General features: G+C 37.7%; 1 protein-coding gene across 1 annotated transcript; it reads right to left on the bottom strand.

Moving 5' to 3' along the window:
• Positions 1 to 11,684: 11,684 nt before the first annotated feature.
• LOC131321775 (wall-associated receptor kinase 2-like) lies at positions 11,685 to 19,538 on the bottom strand. Its single transcript, XM_058352722.1, has 4 exons — positions 18,899 to 19,538; positions 17,284 to 17,563; positions 16,983 to 17,147; positions 11,685 to 13,080 (listed from the first exon to the last, which is right to left on the bottom strand). Exons 1-4 carry the CDS (start codon positions 19,532 to 19,534, stop codon positions 11,873 to 11,875), a joined length of 2,289 nt encoding a protein of 762 aa, XP_058208705.1. The 5' UTR covers positions 19,535 to 19,538; the 3' UTR covers positions 11,685 to 11,872.
• Between the last annotated feature and the right edge of the window lie 2,575 nt (positions 19,539 to 22,113).

Here is a 22,113-nt window from a genome sequence, read left to right as displayed (position 1 = left end):
TACGACGAAAAGCTAAACAGAAAATTACAAAAAGTAAAGAATACCGAAATAAATTTCAGACTTATAAGTATATGCGAGCGCAGGCTCAAGATCAGAGAGAGAGAGAGGGGCGACCCACCCAGCAACCATCCCCACCACTGCCTTCCCCACTCCGGCGACCACTCCTGGGCTTCTAGCGACCACCACCGCACCGACATCTACAACAAACTCGAATTTCGACCAAGGTCTCTCTTTCTCTGCGCCCTAGATTCTCCATCTTAGGGTTCTAAAATTTAGAGACCCCCAAAAATTAGGGTTTGTGATCCATTACGAAATTGGGGATTTTTTGTGGTCAATTTAATTGACTAAATCTCTCTCTCTCTCTCTCTCCCTCTCTCTCTCTCTCTCTCTCTCTCTCTCTCTCTCTCCATCTTAGGGTTCTAAAATTATTGTGGAGGCAAAAATCCAGGGCAAATTGGTTGAAGTTGGGTGACAAGAACACTAGATTCTTCCAAGCTGTAGCTAACAATAGGTTCAGAAGGAATTTGGTGGGTTCAATCATTGTCAATGGTAGAGTAGTGGAAGACCCTATGGAAATTAAGGATGTGGCAGTAGAGCACTTTAGTAATAACTTCAAAGAGAAGCGAACAACTAGACCTGTTTTGGGGGGCGTGTTTCTCAGAAAACTGAAGCCTGAAGAACCTTTTCTTCTTGAAAGACAGTTTAACGAGGGGGAGATTATTCAAGCAGTGAAGGAACGTTGCTTGACCGCCCGGGTGAATTAAAATAAAGACGTGTCCCAAGCGTAGGACCCTCGACCGGTGTAGCACAATATCCGGAAGTACCGGAGTCGAACCACAGAGACAAACGGACGGTGTTTGACTCAAAAGTGTTGAATTCTAGTTTAACCTGGCTCTTAGGTAGCCACCCCTCGTTTAATCAGGTTGATTTACTAACTAACTTACCAAACTGAATTAATCAAAGATGGATTTCAAACGGAGAGTACAACCGTGGGAGCCCAGCGTCCGCAACTAGCCTAACTAATGTTTACTCGGGCCACAATTATTCAATTTGTTGATTTTAAAATAGGAAAAAGGATCCCTAACAAATGCGCACCACCTGTCACCAGTTTCCATGCGCATTCGAATTCCGGCGATGCCTGGGTTTTGTTTGTTAGAAGAGTTTTCGTCTTCTAAAACTGCTTAAAAATTAAATTAATTCGAACCCGAGGTAAAAACATTAATTGAACTAGCCATGGGGCGCCTTCACCCCGCGGCCGCACTCTATGAATCTACTCACTCATAACTTTATTGAATGCAGCAATAATTTTAACCCTAGATCTAAACATGCTTCAAACAATTGAAATAAAAATAATAACACAATACCACGGACTTGCGGAAGAGTAACGGATTCGATTACCAAAGAAGAACACCAATTAAATACTGGAAATCCTTAAAGAACTTGAATCAAACTTGAATCTGAAATTAATCTCCTGAAAACAGCAGCCAAAGTTAAAAAAACAAAAAGAAATAAAACGTACGTATCTCTGTTAACCTAGCTGCTAGTGTTAAGAGGGCTTTTATATTAATCCCTTAATTGCAATTAATTAAAATCTTAAAACAAATCGGAATCGGATCCGCAACGACCCAAAACACAACCGTTCCATAGCCAATTAACACCCTCGGTAGCGCTACACCAAAAATGATATAGCGCTCGCGAACTCTTTTGAGGCGTTGACTCCGTTGACCTAGCTTTGTTTGTTCTTGTCCCCTAACCTCTCGGTAGCGCTACACCAAAAAGGGTGTAGCGCTCGCCAACTCTCTGATCACTTTGTGCAACACGCTATGCCACTTCTGAGCGCTGAACTCATTCCCCTGTAGCGCTCACGGAGATTCTGATCACTTCCTCTCGAGTTCTACTTCAACACTTAGTCTCCAAAGCCTTCCTAGCGCTCTAACTCCATCATGGCCTTTCCGAATACTTCTCATTAGCGCCAAAACATCTCAATTTCCTGCAAATCAAGCTCAAACACAAAATCCAACCATGTGCACGTATTAAATGGAAAATGAGAATTAATAGCACGTCTAACGCGCTAATTTCCTTTACTTAGGCCTTTAAATTCATGAATTCCGCGCGCCTATCAAACGTAGTACTAACAAGGCTCCTGGTCCGGATGGCTTTAACTTCTCCTTTGTAAAGAAAGGATGGGAGTTCATGAAGGGTGTCGTCCTACAATTCTTCTCCGAGTTTCATACAAAAGAAAAGCTCACTAAAGGTATCAACTCTACATTTGTATCTTTAATACCTAAGGTGGATTGCCCCTTGTCTTTTAAAGATTATAGACCTATTAGTATGGTGGGTTGGATATATAAGGTGCTATCTAAAGTGTTGGCTAGTAGAATTAAAAAAATTTTACCTTCAATTATTGGAGAATCGCAAGCTGCTTTTATTGGAGGAAAACAAATTTTGGATGGGGTTCTAATAGCTAATGAGGTCATTCATAGCTGGAAGAATAGTAATCAAGGGGGTTTACTACTTAAAATTGATTTTGAAAGAGCTTATGATTGTGTCAATTGGGGATTTCTACTTGATCTACTTGCAAAAATGGGCTTTGGGGAGAAATGGTGTAGATGGATTAAGGAATGTTGCTCATCAGTTACCATGTCAGTTTTGATCAACGGCTCTGCGTCTAAAGAGTTTAGAATCCAGAAAAGCCTTAGACAAGGGGATCTTTTATACCCCTTTCTTTTCAACATAGTTGTGGAAGCTCTTAACATTTTGTTGGAAAGAGCACGGGAGTTAAATATAATCAAAGGAGTGAAGATTGGGTCCTCTGGGGTAACTGTGTCTCATCTACAATTTGCTGATGATACTATAATATTCTGTAATAATGACAGAGAGGAGATGGCTAACATTAAAAGAATTTGGAGATGTTTTCAGCTCATGTCAGGGGTGAAAATTAACTTCTCCAAAAGTTCATTATGTGGTGTCAATGTCCAACAACAGGATGTGGAATCCCTTGCTCAGGTAATGGGATGCAGAATTGAATCTTTACCAATCAAATACTTGGGACTGCCTCTTGGAGCTAACCCCAGTAGAAGCAAGACTTGGGAACCAGTATTGGACAGGATGGAGAAACGGTTAAGTGTGTGGAGAAGGAGAAACAACTCCACTGGTGGCAAGCTTACTCTTATCAATTCTTCTCTTACTAATCTGCCAGCATATTACATGTCTATTTTCAAACTACCAGTGACCGTAGCAAAGGCTATGGAGAAATTACAGAGACAATTTTTTTGGGGTGATATAGTGGACAAGAAAAAGCTACATTTGGTGAAGTGGGATACAATTGCAAAAAAGGAGGAGTTTGGGGGGCTCGGAGTGAGAAGATTGATGCAACAAAACCTTGCTCTTCTTGCTAAGTGGTGGTGGAGATTCAACAAGGACAAAGATGTGCTTTGGGTCAAGGTTATCAGAGCAAAGTACAATCTGGATCAGGCAGCATGGTTACCTCATTTGCCATTGTCAGGTCGTGTTACGAATATATGGAGAGATATATGCTCTGTCGGGGATTCCTCTTCATGTATTGACTCGATAATTACGGAAGGCTTTAGAATTCAGGTTAACTCTGGGCAGGAAACTTCATTCTGGAACCATTTATGGCTTGGAGATAGTACTCTCAAAGAGTCTTTCCCTGGACTATATTTACTTTCTACTCAGAAAGAGGAAGTGATTAGTTCAGTGAAGAATGGCTTTGGGAATGAGAGGTGGAATCTACAATTTAGAAGATTGTTGCGTGATTGGGAGAAACCACAAGAGGATGAGTTAAAGCAGAGACTGCAGTCTGTGACATTGGATCAATCCAAGAGTGATATTTTATAATGGAAATGGGCATCGGACAAATGTTTCACAGTAAAATCAGTCTACTACCAATGGGAGCAACAAGGTCATTCTGGGAATCAAGTTTTGGGGTCGATTTGGAAGAACCTTAGCCCCCCTAAGGTGGAAATTTTTACATGGATGGCAATTCAAAGTAAGGTAGCTACTAGATCAGAGCTTTTCAGCAAGAATTTGATTCAGGAGGAACACCAGTTACTTTGCCCGTTATGTTCTTTGCATCTGGAAACTCCCCAACATTTGTTTCTATACTGTTGGTTTTCTTGGGATATTTGGTCTCTCATTTTGGATTGGTGGCATGTAACGTGGGTATGTCCTCCTTCATTGGCAGATTTGGCACTATGGTGGTTTGATAGCAAGTTTGAAAATTTGGAGAAACATATGTGGGAAGCTACCTTTTTTGCAACTCTCTGGTCCTTGTGGTTAGTAAGGAATGACTATGTGTTTAACAATGATACAACAAGTATTGGAGAGGTGGGTGAGCTTGTGAAGACTAGAGTGGCTATGTGGATGAAGTCTAAGTTGAGATTAAAATATATACGGTGGAGGAGTTTAAGGGTTATTTGGATGGAATTCGAAAACTAAGGATTTAGTAGCGGTTCAGGTGGTGTAACGTCCAACTTTTTGTTGGATAGTTTTGTTTTTGTTTTTTGTGTACTTGATTTCTCGATGTACCCTCTTCGAGTTAATAAAAGTTTCGTTTGTCGAGCAAAAAAAAAAAGTTAGGATTTGTGATCCATTACGAAATTGAGGATTTTTTGTGGTTAATTTAATTGACTAACTTAGATGAGTTGATTGTGTAGTCTAGTGGGTCTGTTTGTTTTTGCATGTATGCACGACCAACTTTAGTTTTGTGCCCTTGCTGGCACCTTTGCTTATCAACTAGCATGAGCTATAACTCTGATCTGTACCAGTACTTTTTACTTCTTAGTACCCTCTTTGTTTAATATATCGTCATGCATGATAATATATTCGCGTGTGGAGAAAACTGTTTCTCTGTATTTCGAACCGCTGATCATACATTTTTCAGCGGAATCCTTTGTTTGTCTTTATTTGTATCTATGATTTTGAAGCTCACGAGTGAACATGATTTTGAAGGTCTGAAACTTGCTCTAGCCTATGGTACGTAGTAGGTGGATAGATATCCATGGGATTGGGTCACCTTAGTTTTAAGAAATAGTAGACTCTTTAAATGGAATAAAGTGGTCATGTTGCTCTCTCATGCAACTTCCAGAAAAGAAAAGATGGTGTCCCTGGTCTTTAGTGTGAGGTTAGTTTTCTGCTGTCTGTTTCGACTAGTATGTGCAATACGAAGTAACATCGACTTTGGGACTCGATGGGGGCAAGGACACAGGTTCGGACACGGCATAATCAAGTAAGAATCTGCCCAATTGTAGAACCATTCTAATTAATCTCCACAGGAGGAACCATTAAACTACGCCAAATTTTTCCTTTAGCGACATTAGAAAACCGCCGGTAATACTAACAACCGCCGGTAATAGTCAAAAAACCGCACGATGGTAACAAATCGCCGGTAATACTAAACGGCATTACAAAACCGTCAGAACTATTACCGCCGATAATAAAATGGGCGGTAAATTTTTTTCGCTCTCCCCATGAGTCGATGTTACGGCCTAGCATTTTTATTTATTTAAATAGTTATATAGCCATTATTAATTAGTGTTATGATTGGGTCCCAACTAATTAATTTGTGTGCACTATGGATATTGTTGACACGATTGTAATATTTGGGGTATGCGATTGATTTTGGGTAAAATAGCGGTACCGGATGATAATTTTATAAATTGTGTTACGTTCTATCTAATTCTAATTAACTAATTAGCTATAATATAAGGAGTAGTTGGTAGGTTTACAAAGTTGGGAGTTATTTTCATGGTGTAGGGTTTTATTTGGGTAGAGCCTTTGAGAAAAGAAGTTGAGAGAACTTTGGGTGAGAGAGAAAGAGAGAGAGACTGCAGTCAAAGGTTTGGCGATTTGGTGTTTAATCAGGTAAGTGATCTTGTTCCTTTATTCTTGTTTCTTCTTCATTCTTTTTACCGAACGTGGATTTGGAGTAAAAGTGTGTTGTTGTCGGGTGATATTGGACGGTAGTGTTGGTGAGAGGATATATAATTGGCTTTTGTTTTTGAGTGTCACATGAATTCACGGACAAGGATTACTTACCTTTCATGCTATTGGACCGTGAGGGTTGGGGGTGATTTGGGTTATTGTGGTTTTGTGCGTGTGTGAGGTCAGAATGGATACACTTGGGTTTTACGTGTGGTGTATTATATTTTGGGTGAATATTGAATACTTTAAGAAGCAGGAGATGTGCCATGGTGTCCACGTGGGGAACAAGGAGTTTGCTCTACTTGAAGAGCATAGAGTTTGGGTTTCTGGTGGCTTTGGTAGAGATTAGTTCTAAGATTAGCAAATTGTAATTTTATGTTAGTCTAATTGTCGCGGTTAGCCGTCACTTGATACTATTGGTGACCTGTATACAATTCTTGTGATTCAGGTTAACATCTCTTTGTGTATTCGCGTTGCAGTACGTTTGGACCCAGGTGAGTAGTTAAGTATGTTACGTATTTTCGAAAGTTTCCTATGTCCCTTAAAAGTATTTCCTTCAGAAATTTATATGAATGTTATTCAGAGACTCAAAACTGTTTATAAGTTGTTCTATAAATTGGTAATATTCTATAAATTGGCATGCGATGAATTTCTGAGATCAATTGATAATATTCTCTTTGGTGAGAACTTGGTGGATATTAATGGAAACATTTATTTCGGAAGTCTAAAGAAATTATTCCTTCTCGTGTTGGTGACCCTGGCCATTGGGAAAAAGACCGTGTTAGGCTGGTGACCCTAATGCTCAACGACTTTCTTTCGCCGGATCGTCTTGGGGAAAAGTATCACGGGCTGCCAACCCTGGTGACTCTAAGTTCGATATTGGATCCAATTTTGTTGAGATTTAGGAAATTGAAATCTACACTCTCTTTTTTCACATCTACACTCCTTTTTTTGTCTTTTAGCAAAAAAATTACATACACTTTCAACACTAAAATCCAAAAAAGGGAGTGTAGATGTCAAAAAAGGGAGTGTAGATTTCAATTTTCGAGATTTATTTTGGCCATGGTACTGTTTGATTGTGGTCCCCCATTGTTGATGGAGTTGATGTTGTGATCACTACTAGTACTCCTCCCGTCTCTTTTTAAATGTCTTACTTCATAACTCCAACTTATTAAAAAAACATCTTCATTATACCTTTCACATCAACTTTTTCTTCTATTTTCCCTACTTACCCATCATCATTACACTTTTTACTTACTAACTTTTCAAAATAGAATCTACTTTTACGGACAAAATAGACAATGTATCAACTTTTACCCACTAACTTTACCAAATGGACACTTATTAAGGGACAGCCCAAAATGGAATACTGGACTATAATAAGGGGACGGAGGGAGTAATATTTATCGGTTAAATGCTTCATTGATTAATTTATTATTCTGTTGGACACCTTGTATGCTAAATTATGTTTAATGGTGAATTATTTTAATTTTCATTTTCAACTGTATTTAATATACATACTTGTTATTCACTGAGCTTGTCAGTTAACGGATTTATTCCAACTTCTCTTTCAGGCAAGTTGGGGGCAAGGACTCTGGCGGCATCTCGGGGATTTATTTTGGTTGACCTCCTTAGGGTGTCTCACTTTAGTTTTATTTTAAAAATCACTTCCGCATTCAAAAGAATTGCTAGATAACAAATTCTTTTTATTATTGTTGGATCACTTGTTTGGTTCATGGGATGGTTGTGCCCCATATTTATGATGAGACCCATTTGGCTTTTGATTTGATTAATAACGAAAAAGTGATCATTTGATTTTTGGTTACTTTAATTTATTTAGGCTACGTGTTCCATGGATTAGCCTTATGGTTCACGGACGGTCAGTTCTCATTTTTGGGGTGTGACAGTCGAACCCGTAACCTCTGGATCTACGCACACACACGTGACCAACTGGGCTAACCTGCATTTTGGGTCAAATAGGATAAATAATATTATTTATATTATACGGGTCAGTTTTATTATAAGTATTACTGCCAGTATTAAAAACAATCGTATATCCTACTTTCCCGGCGGTAATTTAAAAAACAACCGATAAAAGTCACTGAAAACGGCAATCTTAGGAAAACTGTCATTTTAGGATAATTATTCCTGGCGGTCTTATTAATGCCGCTAAAAGTGTCTTTAACGGCATTTATTTAATGCCGGTAATACTACCGCCGGTAAAGCCTTTATTGAATGGTCAACACCGGTCAATGCGGGTCAACGGTCAACTCTTCGGTGATGATGTGGCGGATGAAAAACCCTTTGTGTCCTTCCCCTAACATGAAAATATTTTGATGTCCTTATTACTTGAGAAACTCTTTAAATATGTCCTGGCCTTTAAACCAATTTGCCCAATTAAATGGACATCCTATTGGAGTCATCATGTGTTCCACGGACTTAAATGCTAAGTCTTGGTCATTGGATGGTTTTGCCAATTGTCTTGGTCGATGTCGATGATATGGCCTTCATATTCCATTGACTTGGGCATGCGTGACTTTGATCCAAAGACTCCACACATACTTCTTGGAGTAGTCTTTTCTACCTTTTTTCATTTTTGTCCTCCTAGGCTAATGTAAGTGTACGATATCATTCTGCCCGTCTATTTTCGTCCCCATTTATTTATTATTTTTTGTCTCACATGTACCAGGTAATAGCTAGGCCGAAAATGCATCGTTTTCAAGATGTAGTCATTGGACCAGTTAATTATAAAGGAAAAATACATTTTATAAGTGTATATCTACTTTATAATTACAACAACAATAGCAGGAAAACCCATTTAGTCTCCAATTATTAGGAGTATGGGCGCTCTAATTAGCAAAATCTGCCCAATTGTGAGACACTGCCATGTCAGTGTGCTGTAATATTATAGGTTGATTTTGTAACTCTCCAAATTGTTAACTTTTAGGGAGTGGCAAAATCAATATGAGTTGATTTTGGCACTTCCTAGGAAGTGCCGTTAACAATTTGAGAGTGGCAAAATCACTCCCCTACTGATTCGCTTTATAAAGTTTTTATTTTTTATTTTTTATTTTTTTTGATCAGATTATAAAGTTTTTATTGTACAAGCTAAACTTACACTCTTTTCTAATTTATTATATTATAAAAGATTTTAAAGACACCCCGTTAATTGCACACTGGCTTGCATCCCAAAATTATCAAGTCGAGGGAGAATGTTAATTTTTGGCCAAAATTAAACTAACGGAAAATAGATTTTGAAAAATTCTAGATCACCTAGGTTCAAAGATGTTTTATATCTTCAATTAATCAACCCCAAACTGAAAAGTAAACCAATTTCACAAATGGAAAGCAAATAAATAACGAACACCAAGACCAAGATATACGTAGAAAACTCCAAATGGGTAAAATCACGGGAATGAATCAAAACACTATACTTAATGTGCAGTTACAAGTAATCTAACCTACGATTTGAATCCTCACAATTGCCTAAGACCTACTTGTCGAATCGCTCGTTCACCACACTCAGTGCTTCACCACTATTGCCCTGAATCTACAAACCAACCAAGATGCTTCCAGAAATACACCGAAAAACAATTCAAATAGTTGAATAAAAAATGTTTAAACTTCTTGGAGTTGTCGTGCTGTACTCCAAGACTCAAACAAAGCAAAGAACGCTTCCAATATATATCCCTCGAGAGTGGCGGCTAAACATAAATGGGTACTTTTCCTTCTCATGTTTCACACACCAATATCATCAACAACAAAAAGGGAAAAACACTACAGTTTTTTTTTTCTCCTCTCAATCTCTTGACAACTTTGGAGAGCACAACCCCTTTCCTTTTATATGAAGTCTTGCAATCTTTTTTATCAAGTAAATTGAGAGGCTACCTGCCAGTAAATGGCCCGATCAATTGGAAAGTTAATTTCGTGAATTTGTTAGTTGCCCAACGAATTGGAAAGTTTTTTATTTTTTTTCCCTAACTGGGAGGAGAGATCATTACATCATGTATGAAGAACAAAGTACAAATCACAAGATACTACATCCATTGTGTGAGAGTTTACGAGATAACCAAGTCCAACAACTGAACTAAAGGATAAATAAGTCCATCAATGAGACCACAATCACTATAAGCCAAATTCAACTACAAGCTCCATTAAAGGGAGAAATAACCCCAACAAATAGATATGAAAGAACACCCACATGCAGGTAGAAAGACTCGATTCCTGACCTCCTAATTGAGCTAGCCCAAGTTGGTCAGCAAGTTGGAAAGTTAATCACGTAAATCTTTCCTATTTTATCCGGCTGATACGCTCACTCTCAATTACATAACAAGATTCATTCCACTCGAATCTTATACGTACAGACTCGCTAGTTTAAAATAAAAAAATACTGACCCGATAAAAATGCGATACAAACAAAAGTGTGTTTTGTAAATAAAATTGCCAACCAAATAGGACACAGCGTTTTTGGACTTACAGTTTTGAAGTCTTTCTATATCAATTTTCCCCTAAAAAGATATCCTAAGTGCATGCAATTTGTTTAGAGGCTAGTCCAAAAACATTTTCTTTGAGCTGTATATCTCAATATATCATTCAGGCTAAACAAACTTTAGCAAATTACATATTTTTTGGATCACGTTCTATTTAAATTTTTCGGAGCAGAAATTTGAGTTTGGGATCCAAGGAGGTGGTTCTAGAGTTAAATCAAAATAATAACTTTTTACAGACATTGGGTGAATCTTAAATTTTTCACAATTAGGGTCCCATAATATATAATTTGAATGTCTTAGGTATAGGAAGGGTCTTGGTTTCCCCTTCCGGTACGTTTTCAATTTTTTGAGCACACTTTGAAGATTAGCTTCGTTTATTTTGTAGAGATCGGCAATCGAGAAAATTAATTTCAAAAAAATCATGTTCCTCGGACTTTAGTAGATATATGATCAACACATGTGAAAAATTGAAGAAAAACAAAAATTGAATCCAAAAGCGCTAGCACACTGATTCGGAATCCAAATTTTATTTTCTTGCATTTTTCACGTGTGCCAATCATGTATTTACTAAAATCCTATGATCATAATTTTTTCCAAGATTATTATTCTTGCCGAACTTTACAAAATGAATGAAGACGATCATCAAAATGTACTCGAAAAATGGCAAAAAATTGAAATGGAGCGGAGGGGATACCAAAACCCCTCGTATACCTGAGATATATAAAAGTTTCTAGAGAGAGAAGAAGAAGAAGAAGAAGAAGAAGAAGAGGGTAGCCCAACCACCCACCGTTGGATCGTGAGCTCCATGCTGCCATGACAAACTGCTATTTTTTCCCGCCAACTTGATCTTCCGCGGGTTAATCTTTGGTGGATTTGCTCTTCCGCAATTGTTATTGGACCACAGAACACATGTTTTGGAGTTCCAGCAAAAAACAGTCAAGGACCAGGTCCGATCTCGCGGCCATACACTCATACATTTCGGCCATGTACTATAACATAGCGGTCGCACTCACAAACATTGCCACTTGCACAGTCTTAACGTAATTATTCCAAGGCCGGCGATTTTCTGGGCAACTTGAAGTCCCACAATTAATTGAGATTGGCAGGTAACCATGACTATTTTTACGTGATGAAGATTTTTCAAACTAAGATTTGATAATTTATAATCGTATCCCTCATTTAAAATCCCCTGTACATATCGGTGATTTGAGCATTATTATGTCTTATAGATTCGTCCATTAAAGATTAATATTTTTGAAATATAAAATATATAACTGCTCATTCGCTTGTTCTATCTGTTACATACAAAATTGAAATGCAATCCCAATTTAAAATCGCGGGTAGTTGGTTGTTTTTGTCTGCACGTAGGACCCCACAATGCTATTTAGAAAGCCCGACACATTACCTTCGTATACCTATTGCGCAATATGTCACCAACATTAGTAGAATGACTTACTAAGCGGAAATGTCGTGCTGCTACCGAAACTATATTGCCCAGATATGTCACCAGTGGAAGGACCTATTGACAAAGAATAAAGGTCTGTTGGTGCTTCGTCACACAGCAAGTTTTCACTCTCTTCGTGACTTTGTTGATTAACCCATGGATCCTTTCTATACTTCCTTAAACTTTCTAATTCCATAGCCACTTCTTTCATTGTAGGCCTCTCTTCACTTTTCACATAAAGACACCTCTTCACAAGCTCTGCAATTGCTTGGAGTTGATCCAAGGTCCCTTCCTTCACCACCCGAGGCTCTAAAATTTGGTACAACCTATTTTCCTTCATTGACACAAGGAAGTAGGTCGCCAAATTCTTTTCCCCTGGAGTCCTCTCAAGACAAATAGGCTTTTTTCCTGTTAGTAGTTCTGCTAGAACCACTCCGAAACTGTATACATCACTTTTCTCGTTTAATTGGCCAGTGTGGAAGTACTCAGGATCCAAATAACCTAAAGTCCCTTGTACTAATGTAGTCACTTGAGTTTGGTCCAAGGGGACTAATCTTGAAGCACCGAAATCTGCCATTTTTGCCACGTAATTACCGTCTAGCAATATATTGGTAGACTTAACATCTCTATGAATGATCGGAATGGATGCGGCAGAGTGAAGATAGGAAAGTGCACCAGCTGCTTCTGTGGCTATTCTCAATCGATTCTCCAATGTTAACCTAGATAATGTCTTATGAATATGTTCGAATAGCGTGCCATTTGGTATATACTCGTAAACAAGCTCGGGAACCTCTGATTCGAAACAACACCCCAAGAGCTTCACAACATTCCTATGGTTAACTTGTGTTACTATCAACAACTCATTGATAAACTGCTCTACTTGGTTCGCATCCATTACTTTGGACTTTTTGATGGCGACTACGCGTTGGTCTGGTAAAATTCCTTTGTAAACCACACCGTATCCACCACGCCCAAGTATTCGGTTCTCAGCATAGTTGTTTGTGGCTTTCTTTAGCTCTTCAGCAGTAAAGATTTTTGATGACTCCGCACTTGTTCCTTCAATTGAAGAAATTTTTTGTTTCATTAATAAGCCACCGTTTTGTTTGAAGAATTGCTCTCTTAGTTTGATTAGCTTCCTTCTATTGATGCAGGAATATATCCAAATTACACCAATCAGTAATGACACGAAGCCAAAGCTCAGTCCTACATAAAACATAGGTATAGATTAGACATTAGATAATCTCTTCTAAAGACAAATAAAAGCTATTTCGCAGTATGTTGTAATAAGCTTTGCCCAGACTGTGTTTCACAGGAGGAAATTGGTACTTGTGATTCCAATGGATTAGTGGCACTACCAAACCGTATGATTCTTCATTTTTTTCACCATTCATGTCCTTTTTTCCTTGAAAATGGATGAAACGTCCTCTGCATTTACAGTGGAAGAATTCTAAGAAAATTTCATTGACTGTGCTACTACGTCGATGATGAAATTTGAATCTAAACCATAACAATGTACAAACAAGTAATCAATATAGGATGATGTGACAAATTTGAAAATAGAATTAAGTCTTATCAAGCTTAGCTAAAGCCCATCAACGTGGCGCGTCCTACTTTGAAATGTTGTTGTTATAACCTCATTTTGATAGAGTATTCTGTATAGAATAAGATTACAAGATAAGATACTCAGTAACTATCAGACACAAAATGAAAGTATGAACATTCAAAGGAGATTAAGCAGAAGAGAAAATCTTATTTGCGGATCATTCCGTAAAGAAGAGATTACGTGTGGAGGCCAATTGCGCACATCCAAAGTGTTTTCAGACGGTCCGGATAGAAAATCAATTGTGACTGGTAACAATTAATTGTTTAATTGTGATCGGTCATAATTGAAAAAAGAATCTCAGTCATTGATTGCGCGAATGGATGGCTGAAATTGCGCAGCTCCGTGATCAGATTGTTCACGAAACCTCCGTAAATAAGTTTCTCTAAGTAGAATGCTATGAAAAAGGAATTAACCACTCATACAAGTAACCACAACTTAAAAAAGCTTTGCAAGTTTGAAAAGACAATACTCTATGCGAAAAAGACTCAAATATGCTCCACTGTCAATTTCTAATCGAATATTTGTATGAGGCTCTGCGCTATATTTTAATCGAATATTTGTTCTTGTCACTCTGGCTTGATTACTTCAGTCGACAACCATTTAGTACTATGGCCACGTAAATATTAAAAATGCAATGTCAAATATTTATATGAGGCTCTTCACTATATTTTGACACTATATATAAATTTTCATGCAATTTAATTTCTCCTTACTTTCTGAAACCTGAAATTACCGAGTTGACATAACAAATCGTTCTTTATTGGTCCCATATATATGGTAGTACATTCAATACACCACTTACTTTCTTGTTTCTTGTGGCCTTATAATTGGCATCCCCTTGGTCCCCTTTAATTATGATTAATTTGGTGAGAGTGTTGTTTACAATCTTTGGAAGATCACTGTCTTCAAAGGTTACAACAATTATCCAGAATGAGGATTGGAAATGGCCTCCTCAAAGGAATAGAGTCACTCAATCCATCATGGCCCATACTCTATCGGATTTTAAGCCTGACTTGGTAAGGAAGATTCTGTAGTGTGGCTTCCCCATCCACAAGGGTTTTCTGTGAAATCTTCTTGGGAAGCAATTAGAAGTGGAAGACCTGTCCAACAGTGATCTAAAGTGATTTGGTTTAGTTAAAATATTCTTCGTTGGTCCTTTGTTTTGTGGTTGGCTGTTCAACAGAAGTTGAACACTAGGAATTAATAGACTTAATCTTTCTTGGGGCTTGTGGATTGCGGTTGTACTTTCTGTAATATTGGCCAAGAATCTCACCACCACCTTTTCTTCCAGTGCCCATTGTCCTTTTCTTTGTGGAGTGAAGTTTGGAGGAGGTCATCAATTTATCATGTCCCTCGCTCCTTCATTGACTGATATAGTAGCCTGGTTTGTCCAAAATGTCAAGGGGACTGGTTTTAACAGTTGGTTGTTGAAAATTGTGTTAGCTGCTACTGTTTATACTTTATGGATGGAACGGAACCAAAGGATTTTTCTGCGGAAGGCCTTATCTAGGGACCAACTTGTCCTTCGTACAGTTTCTTGTATTACAGAAGCTCTGAGTCTGAACAGGGATGTTATACATCCCAAGGGAACAGAGATCTGAGGTCATCTTGGGGTCTTTCAGCTAGGATTTTTTCTTCTTCCTAGCTCTTATATTGTAGGATCCGGATGTACAGCTTTTCCTTTCTTGATTCTTTTTTCTGTTGGCTTAGGTTTGTGGCTGTTAAAGAATAGGTTTTGGGCTGCTAAAAGTTGTATAGTTGTGCCTTGGTTTACAGGGGAATGCCCCCAAGATCTTGTAAGGTGTTTTGAGCTTCTACAAACGTCAATACTTATAAAAAATAATAATAATAATAATAATAATACATCACGTGGCATAATATTCAACCCGAACACTGAATTTCTACTTGGCAAAAAGTAGAAGTAATTATTAACAGGTTTGCAAGAAGGCACCGAAAAATTGCAAGGAAAAGAAGGTACGGGAATGTTTGATTTTTCTACATTTTTTGGGTGTTTAATTAGTAAGAGAGTTGTGAGATCTCTAACTTTTCCACTAGGATTAGATTTCCTCAAAATCCATCCTGCATAAAACACAAGATTTTGCAGAAATTTTTTTTATAGTGTCAAATACAATTAAATTAACAAACTATTACTTTTGAACTTTTTCGCAAACTAATTTTTTATTAGTTTCCATAGTTTCCAACACATGTTGAAAGAAAAGTTGTATTTTCCTTTACTTTCTCCCCACTAAAAGTTTCTCAAGAGCAATTTTTCCGCACCTATTTCTTGACAAGGGAAGGGAGCCGGATTTGAGAGCGTAATATTCTGAAGTTTTAAATCTAATTGAAAACATTTTTATTTAATTAAACTATACTTTAATTGCCTAAATTGTATGAACTATTGTTTGATTAATATTGGAAATTTTTTGGGGAATTGATTTATATTGGAATTTAGCATAATTGACTAGAATAACTTTGCTAGACTTGGTGGCTAGCTAGAACATGTAGTCACATTTAAACTTAATTAGGACCTAACTGAACAACATGGCTAAGTTAGTAGTGAGCAAATCAAACCAAGACCTAACCACAAGACTAGAATTGTCCTAGATGGACTACATTTATTATGACCTAACCCAAATAGTTGATCATGAACCAAATGGCTGGCTCCAAAAATCTCCACCACCCACGTACCTTTCACCTCCCACCTCTCCAATCAAGCTTCCTCCCATTATCCCACACACCCGTTCTTCACTCTATATACTTCTCTCAATTTCTCTATTTTGGAGACTCAAAATATTGTATTTTACTGAAAAAGTGTAAATAAAGAGAGATCGAATGTCACTATTCATTCATGCATACTCCAACCACAATTCTGTATTTCTATCTCCATTTTTCAAAAACACCCTCAATTCCTTTTCTAAATACAGCTTTCCCTCCAAAATCTTAATTATAGTAAGTTTATGAATTTGTTAACTATATCCAACGTTAGTATCATTTAGAAACCTCATGCGAGGTCTTTGCATTTGTTAAAAACCTCAAGGGAGGTTATTGAAATTTACCCAAAATACTTTTATAAGAGTAACACATTTTTTCTCCAGATTAATTGTGTAACCCAGTTCATCGAAGGAAAACAACACCATTCCCACTACTTGTTGTAAGATCAAGAAATAACAATCGTAGCCAAATCTATCCTAACCAAATTGAGTCTTAAATCCCAATCGTGATCAATAAATCAAAAATCCAGTAATATCTTAACCGTAGGATGATAGATGAAGATGTTGGAATTTCAATACCTATGTTTACCCGATATTGGCCGAGATTGTCCAATACACCACTGATTCTTGTGTAACGATCGAGATTGTGTGATAGCTCTATCCAAAATGCTTATGATAATTAACTCCTATGTTAAACTAGCAAAGTAGCAACCATATTGTGCATGACTTTACCAACATAGAATTGGATCTGAAGCACGTTTTATGTACTAGGCAATTACGTACGTACGTACCTAGAGATAACTTGATCACTGAGATTTGTGAGGCCTGACGAGTGCACCCACGTCCATCCCCAACGTAACGATGATTACAAGAACAACTAAAATTTCCTGGAGTATTGGTGCAAGTTGCATTTCCATCACAGTCATTAAGGTTGCGATCTTCGCATTCGTCAATATCTGCCAGTCAATCATTAAGAAATATATTAATTGGTACGCTAATCTCTGGGTCTTCTATTTTTTACTTATGAGTTTACCACATATATAGCATTATGAGTTGGAAAAACAAATTAAAATAGCATAGCCAACAACAAACCTATGCATCCAGGACTGAGATAAGGATTGCCCTTGTAACCATCTTTGCAACTGCAACGATATCCTCTAGAGCCACCATCCATATTATTAGAACATGAAGTATTCGGCTGGCACAAATATGCATTTGAGTTTCGGGCTTCATCACAGCTCTGGTTTCCAATAGCAAAATCAAGTACTATGGGTACTTGGTACACGAAATTGGGGTCCAAAAAATCTGATAGGCTGCTAATTCTATCCTGCTCTCCCACAAACGCATAGCTACAGTTGTTGTATGACCAAACCTGTAACAAGCATAAGAACAAGACAGAAGAGAATGACTTTTCTCAGGTGGTTATGATCTTAAAAACTAGACTGGAAAAAGGAGAAAACGATGCAACTTCTCTTCCAAGGGATGGAACGTCCAGTTTTACCCGATTTTGGGCCGGGGACAATCGAAACTGTTGATTTGTTAAAACTTGTCAAGATCATCATGAAATATTTATTGCGTAATCATATTAATTAATTGGTATTCAATCAACTCTCCATATTTAATTCCTAAGGCCCTGTTCCGCTAAAATTCTTATTTTTTAAGTAGTTATTTCTCGTTTACAAGACATGTCATTCTTTAACAATATGATGGCATGGTGAGCATAGAAAGAACGCAGAACGAGACAAAGTAGACGCGGTGCAATACCTTTTAGAGACTAGAGTAAATTTAAGGGAGGTGCATGCATGGGAATCATGGGATCCTTCACCTAACTACCTATGTGTCCCCACAATTGAATTTCTTTAGCCTTTTGGTATTTAATCGATTGCTTGGGTTATGTTTTCCAACAGATATAATGGTGGAGTAAGGTTTATTTCCTTTCGCCTTATGAGTAGGTTTGATGCTAGAATAAAAAGTCGACAGGACTTCGACTTGGGAACATGTGCTTAATGTTGCTTAATATATTTAATTAATATTAATCCGTGAACTATATGTTTTCGTATGATTTTTCACTCAAAAAATATACATAAAAGTCTTTCTACTTTTCTTTGAGTAAAATTACCTAACTATCTAATCCAACAATACGTATACTAGCTCTCATGTATCATCTCGTGAATCTTACATGTTCTCTTTTGTTTCTTTCATAATCTCATCGCTCTAAATTCAATCCAATACTAATTTGAAAATCTAACATAACTGTTACGCGTTATGGTCAGTAATTATTCAATGCTCCTATGGATGGGGCACTACCATGATACTCTATGCGTGGTGGTTGGAGCAGTACCCAATGACTTAATTTGGTAATTAAGTGATTTTTTCAAAACGATTTCCTTAATTATTTTTCATGTGTTCGTTTTCAAAAAAGAAAAATAAGTAAATAAATGAATACACAAGTCCAAACCAAACCTGGGTATGATTGTCAAAGCTAGAAAGCGAAACCTCGCATCCCCTTTGGAATATTGGTTTGGCAGCAACCAATACTGGTACAATTTGCATCAATCTTGTCCGTACTACAGCCTCTCCCATTCAGTACCCAATAACTTGTGGTAATTAAGTGAATTATTTTAATGATTTACTTAATTATTTTTCACGTGTCGGTCGTCAAAAAAAGCAAAAAAGAAAAAAGAAGAAGGAATACACTAGTCCAAACCTGAGTATGATTGTAAAAGCTACTAAGGGAAATGTTGTACTTCTTGAGCCCCTTTGGAATATCGGTTTGGCAGCAACCAATACCGGGACAATTAGCACCAGTCATGTTCGTACTGTTGGAGCATATGGACCCACACCCACTAGTGAGGCTCCCAGCTTGACTATACGCCCAGAGTTCGCCCCGGTCATCGCAGCCGACGACCGTCAACTTATTTGCGGTGTCCGAAAAGGTGTATGGCTCGTCAAACGGCAACGAAGTCCAGGCCAGGCCAATATTATTGGTCACGGCCCCGGTCTTGTTGTAGCACATGGAAGCGACAACGTTTCGGATCCGGACTTGGGTTGGTGAGATGGATAAGACCACGAGTTCGTCCATGAAGGGCTTTGAATTGCTGCAGTTGATTATGAAGTTCGAATCCAAGGAGCAGGCAGCCCCTATGCCGAACGGGTAAGGGACGTTTAGGTTTCCGCATTTAGGTTGGCAGTTGGGCTTGGTGCTGAGGAAGCTGTTGGAGGTTACAGCGGCGATGTTGGCGGTTACGTTTTTTGCTAGTATTGTGGGTTGTGCTAATAAGAGGAGCCATGAAAGAAACAAGAGGAGTACTGCATGGACATACATGTTTAAGGGTGGACACATATATAATAGCAAGTGTTGGAACATAGGAGGAGGGCGTGGAATATATACAGCCATTTTCAAATTTTCAAAACAAGAATTCAACTTGCAGAAATGCTACGCTTAATTACAACATCCGTTTTACAACATGGTTACAACACGCTGATTGGCATGCCACGTCAGCTCCGGGACCCACTGATTTAACACAGCCAAAAAAATAAAAGTGGAAAATCAAAAATAAAAAAACGTGGCTTTTTTCCTCCACCTGGTTCGTTTGATAAATTCCGACCTCATTTTTGTAAACTGAATTATTTATTCCATTTTACAACGAAAGGTTAAACAAAAAAATTTCGAAAACTGAATTATTTATTCCATTTTACAACGAAAGGCTAAACAAAAAATTACGAAAAGTAAGGAATACCGAAATAAATTTCAGACTTATAAGTATATGATAACGCCGCCTCCAGACCAGATAGAGCCGGGGGGAGACCCACCCAGCCACCATCCCCACCATTGCCTTCCCCACTCCGGCGACCACGTACTCCTGGGCTTCTAACGACCACCACCACCGCACCGACACTTACGACAAGCTCGAACTTCGACCAAGGTCTCTCTTTCTGCGCCCTAGATTCTCCATCTTAGGGTTCTAAAATTTGGAGACCCCCAAAAATTAGGGTTTGAAATCCATTACGAAATTGGAAATTTTTTGTGGTTAGTTTGATTGAGCAACCCTAAATGAAAGCGAGAGAAGGAATTTAAGCTAATAAGAAAAGTTAGAATCGGAGGGCGTGGAATACAGCCATTCAAATTTTTAAAACAAGAGACAAGAATTCAAGTGGTGCATTTTCTCTGAGAGTGACATCCAGGTTGCAATTTGTGGAACAGAAATTTGGGTGCCCCTAAACCACAAATCAAGTGGTGGGCATGATTTGAGTAGTGTCAGCCTAGAATATCAAATATTTGAACTCGACTCTTGATCAATATATTTGTTAAATATTTGCCTGAGATTATGTGGACGATTACATCGAACATGTAATTCAACCCTATCTATCTCTCCCTCTCCCTCTCTTTCAATTCTAGCTCCCACAACTCCTCTTGTCCCTTCCCTTCCCCCTTGGGTTTCATACCCATATGAGGCGGCGGGAGGGGGAGACCATGGTACAACTGACTCCATTTCTTTGTTTTTTTTTTTTTTTTCTTCCGTCTCTTCAGATCAACGACTTGTTGTCTAATCTGTGAGAGTTTTGTCTCTCGTTTTACGAAAGTTTTGTCTCTCGTTCAACGATAGTTATTAGTTTTATCTTTGGACGAATTTTGTATAAGAGTTTTGTCTATTGTTCAACGAGAGTTATTAGTTTTGTCTTTGGACAAATTTTATCTATAGATCGGATTCTCTCAATCGAGGTTGCTTCACAACGATATTTGTGCTTCAGCACTCTATCTCTACACGATATCTTTGGCGAGGCAACCCCCCGCGGCTTAACAGATCTGTAGTTTTTGGGAGTTCATTAGTGCGTTCATACGTAGGTGGAGTGCTTCTAATCGTTTGGGTATTTGGTGTCTTTTGTTTTTAACTTTGCATTTTTCCTCGTTTGAGACTCCTAATTAGATGTTAGGCAGTTTAAAAGTGTCGCTGTTACATCAGGTCATGTCTGGGTTATGATGAAAGACATCGATTATCTTGTGATTAACTTGTTTTGTATTTTTAAACGATTAGTTTGGCTTTATGCAAATTCTTTATAGCGATCTCCGTTTTATAAGTGTTGTTGGACGTTTACCAATACAATTTTTTTACTTTTGACAAAAAAAAAAAGTTTGCTGAGTTCTACTTGATTAACGCGGTAAGATTATGTAAAACGAGAAAACAAATTTCTCAAATTAAACTTGACCACATCTGCAAGTCGCTAAATGTTCAAGTCATCGACCAGTTACTAGGTCAACTTAGCTTATCTACGATTTTAAGCATATAGGTTTAGTGATAGGTTCAGTATAGATATTTCATAAGTTTACAAGTCCACCTAATAGTTTTGTAAAGTCACAATTCCACACAACCTAAATTCTAGAGTACCCTATGAAAGTGCCTAAAACCCTAAATCCTATGAAAGTGCATAAACCACTAAAAACCTATAATAGAAAAGTGCACTCTAAAATCCTATAAAAGTGCCTAAACCCTAGGGTATCCCACGCTAGGATAATCTATCATACCCTACAATAATAAAATTGCATCCTAAAATCTTGTGAAAGTGCCTAAATTCTAAGGTATACTATCATATTTTAAAGTACCCTAAAATGGACTTAAGACCTTACAAAATTAATATGTGGAGTTATAGACTTATGAAATTCACATAATAGACCTAAGACTAATTTTCTATATTTAAAAAAGATGAGATATTATTGGAGATGGTTAGCTTTTAAATAAATCAACTCGCTTTTTCCGGTTGTAATAATTTAAGATAATGATGTGACAAGTGTAAGAGGTAGATCAACTTGCAGAAATGTTAGAGCAATTTTACCAGCAAAGCTAAAATAGCTTTATAGCTATTTTAACTCATCAAAAGAGGAAAAATAGTCCTACACTAGATTAGATAAACAAAGAGCTAAAA

This window comes from Rhododendron vialii, chromosome 4a, assembly GCF_030253575.1.
Source record: "Rhododendron vialii isolate Sample 1 chromosome 4a, ASM3025357v1".
Classification (NCBI taxonomy): Eukaryota; Viridiplantae; Streptophyta; class Magnoliopsida; order Ericales; family Ericaceae; genus Rhododendron; species Rhododendron vialii.
Note: the sequence above shows the minus strand (reverse complement) of the source record. Positions and strands in the feature narration are given on the sequence as shown.

Coding starts and splice junctions, on each gene's coding strand:
- LOC131321775 (XM_058352722.1), bottom strand. CDS start 19,534: ATGTGTCCACCCTTAAACATGTATGTCCATGCAGTACTCCTCTTGTTT. Junction 17,148..17,283: donor TCTCAGTCCTGGATGCATAG/GTTTGTTGTTGG, acceptor ATTGACTGGCAG/ATATTGACGAATGCGAAGAT. Junction 13,081..16,982: donor AGTGATCAAGTTATCTCTAG/GTACGTACGTAC, acceptor TGTTTTATGTAG/GACTGAGCTTTGGCTTCGTG.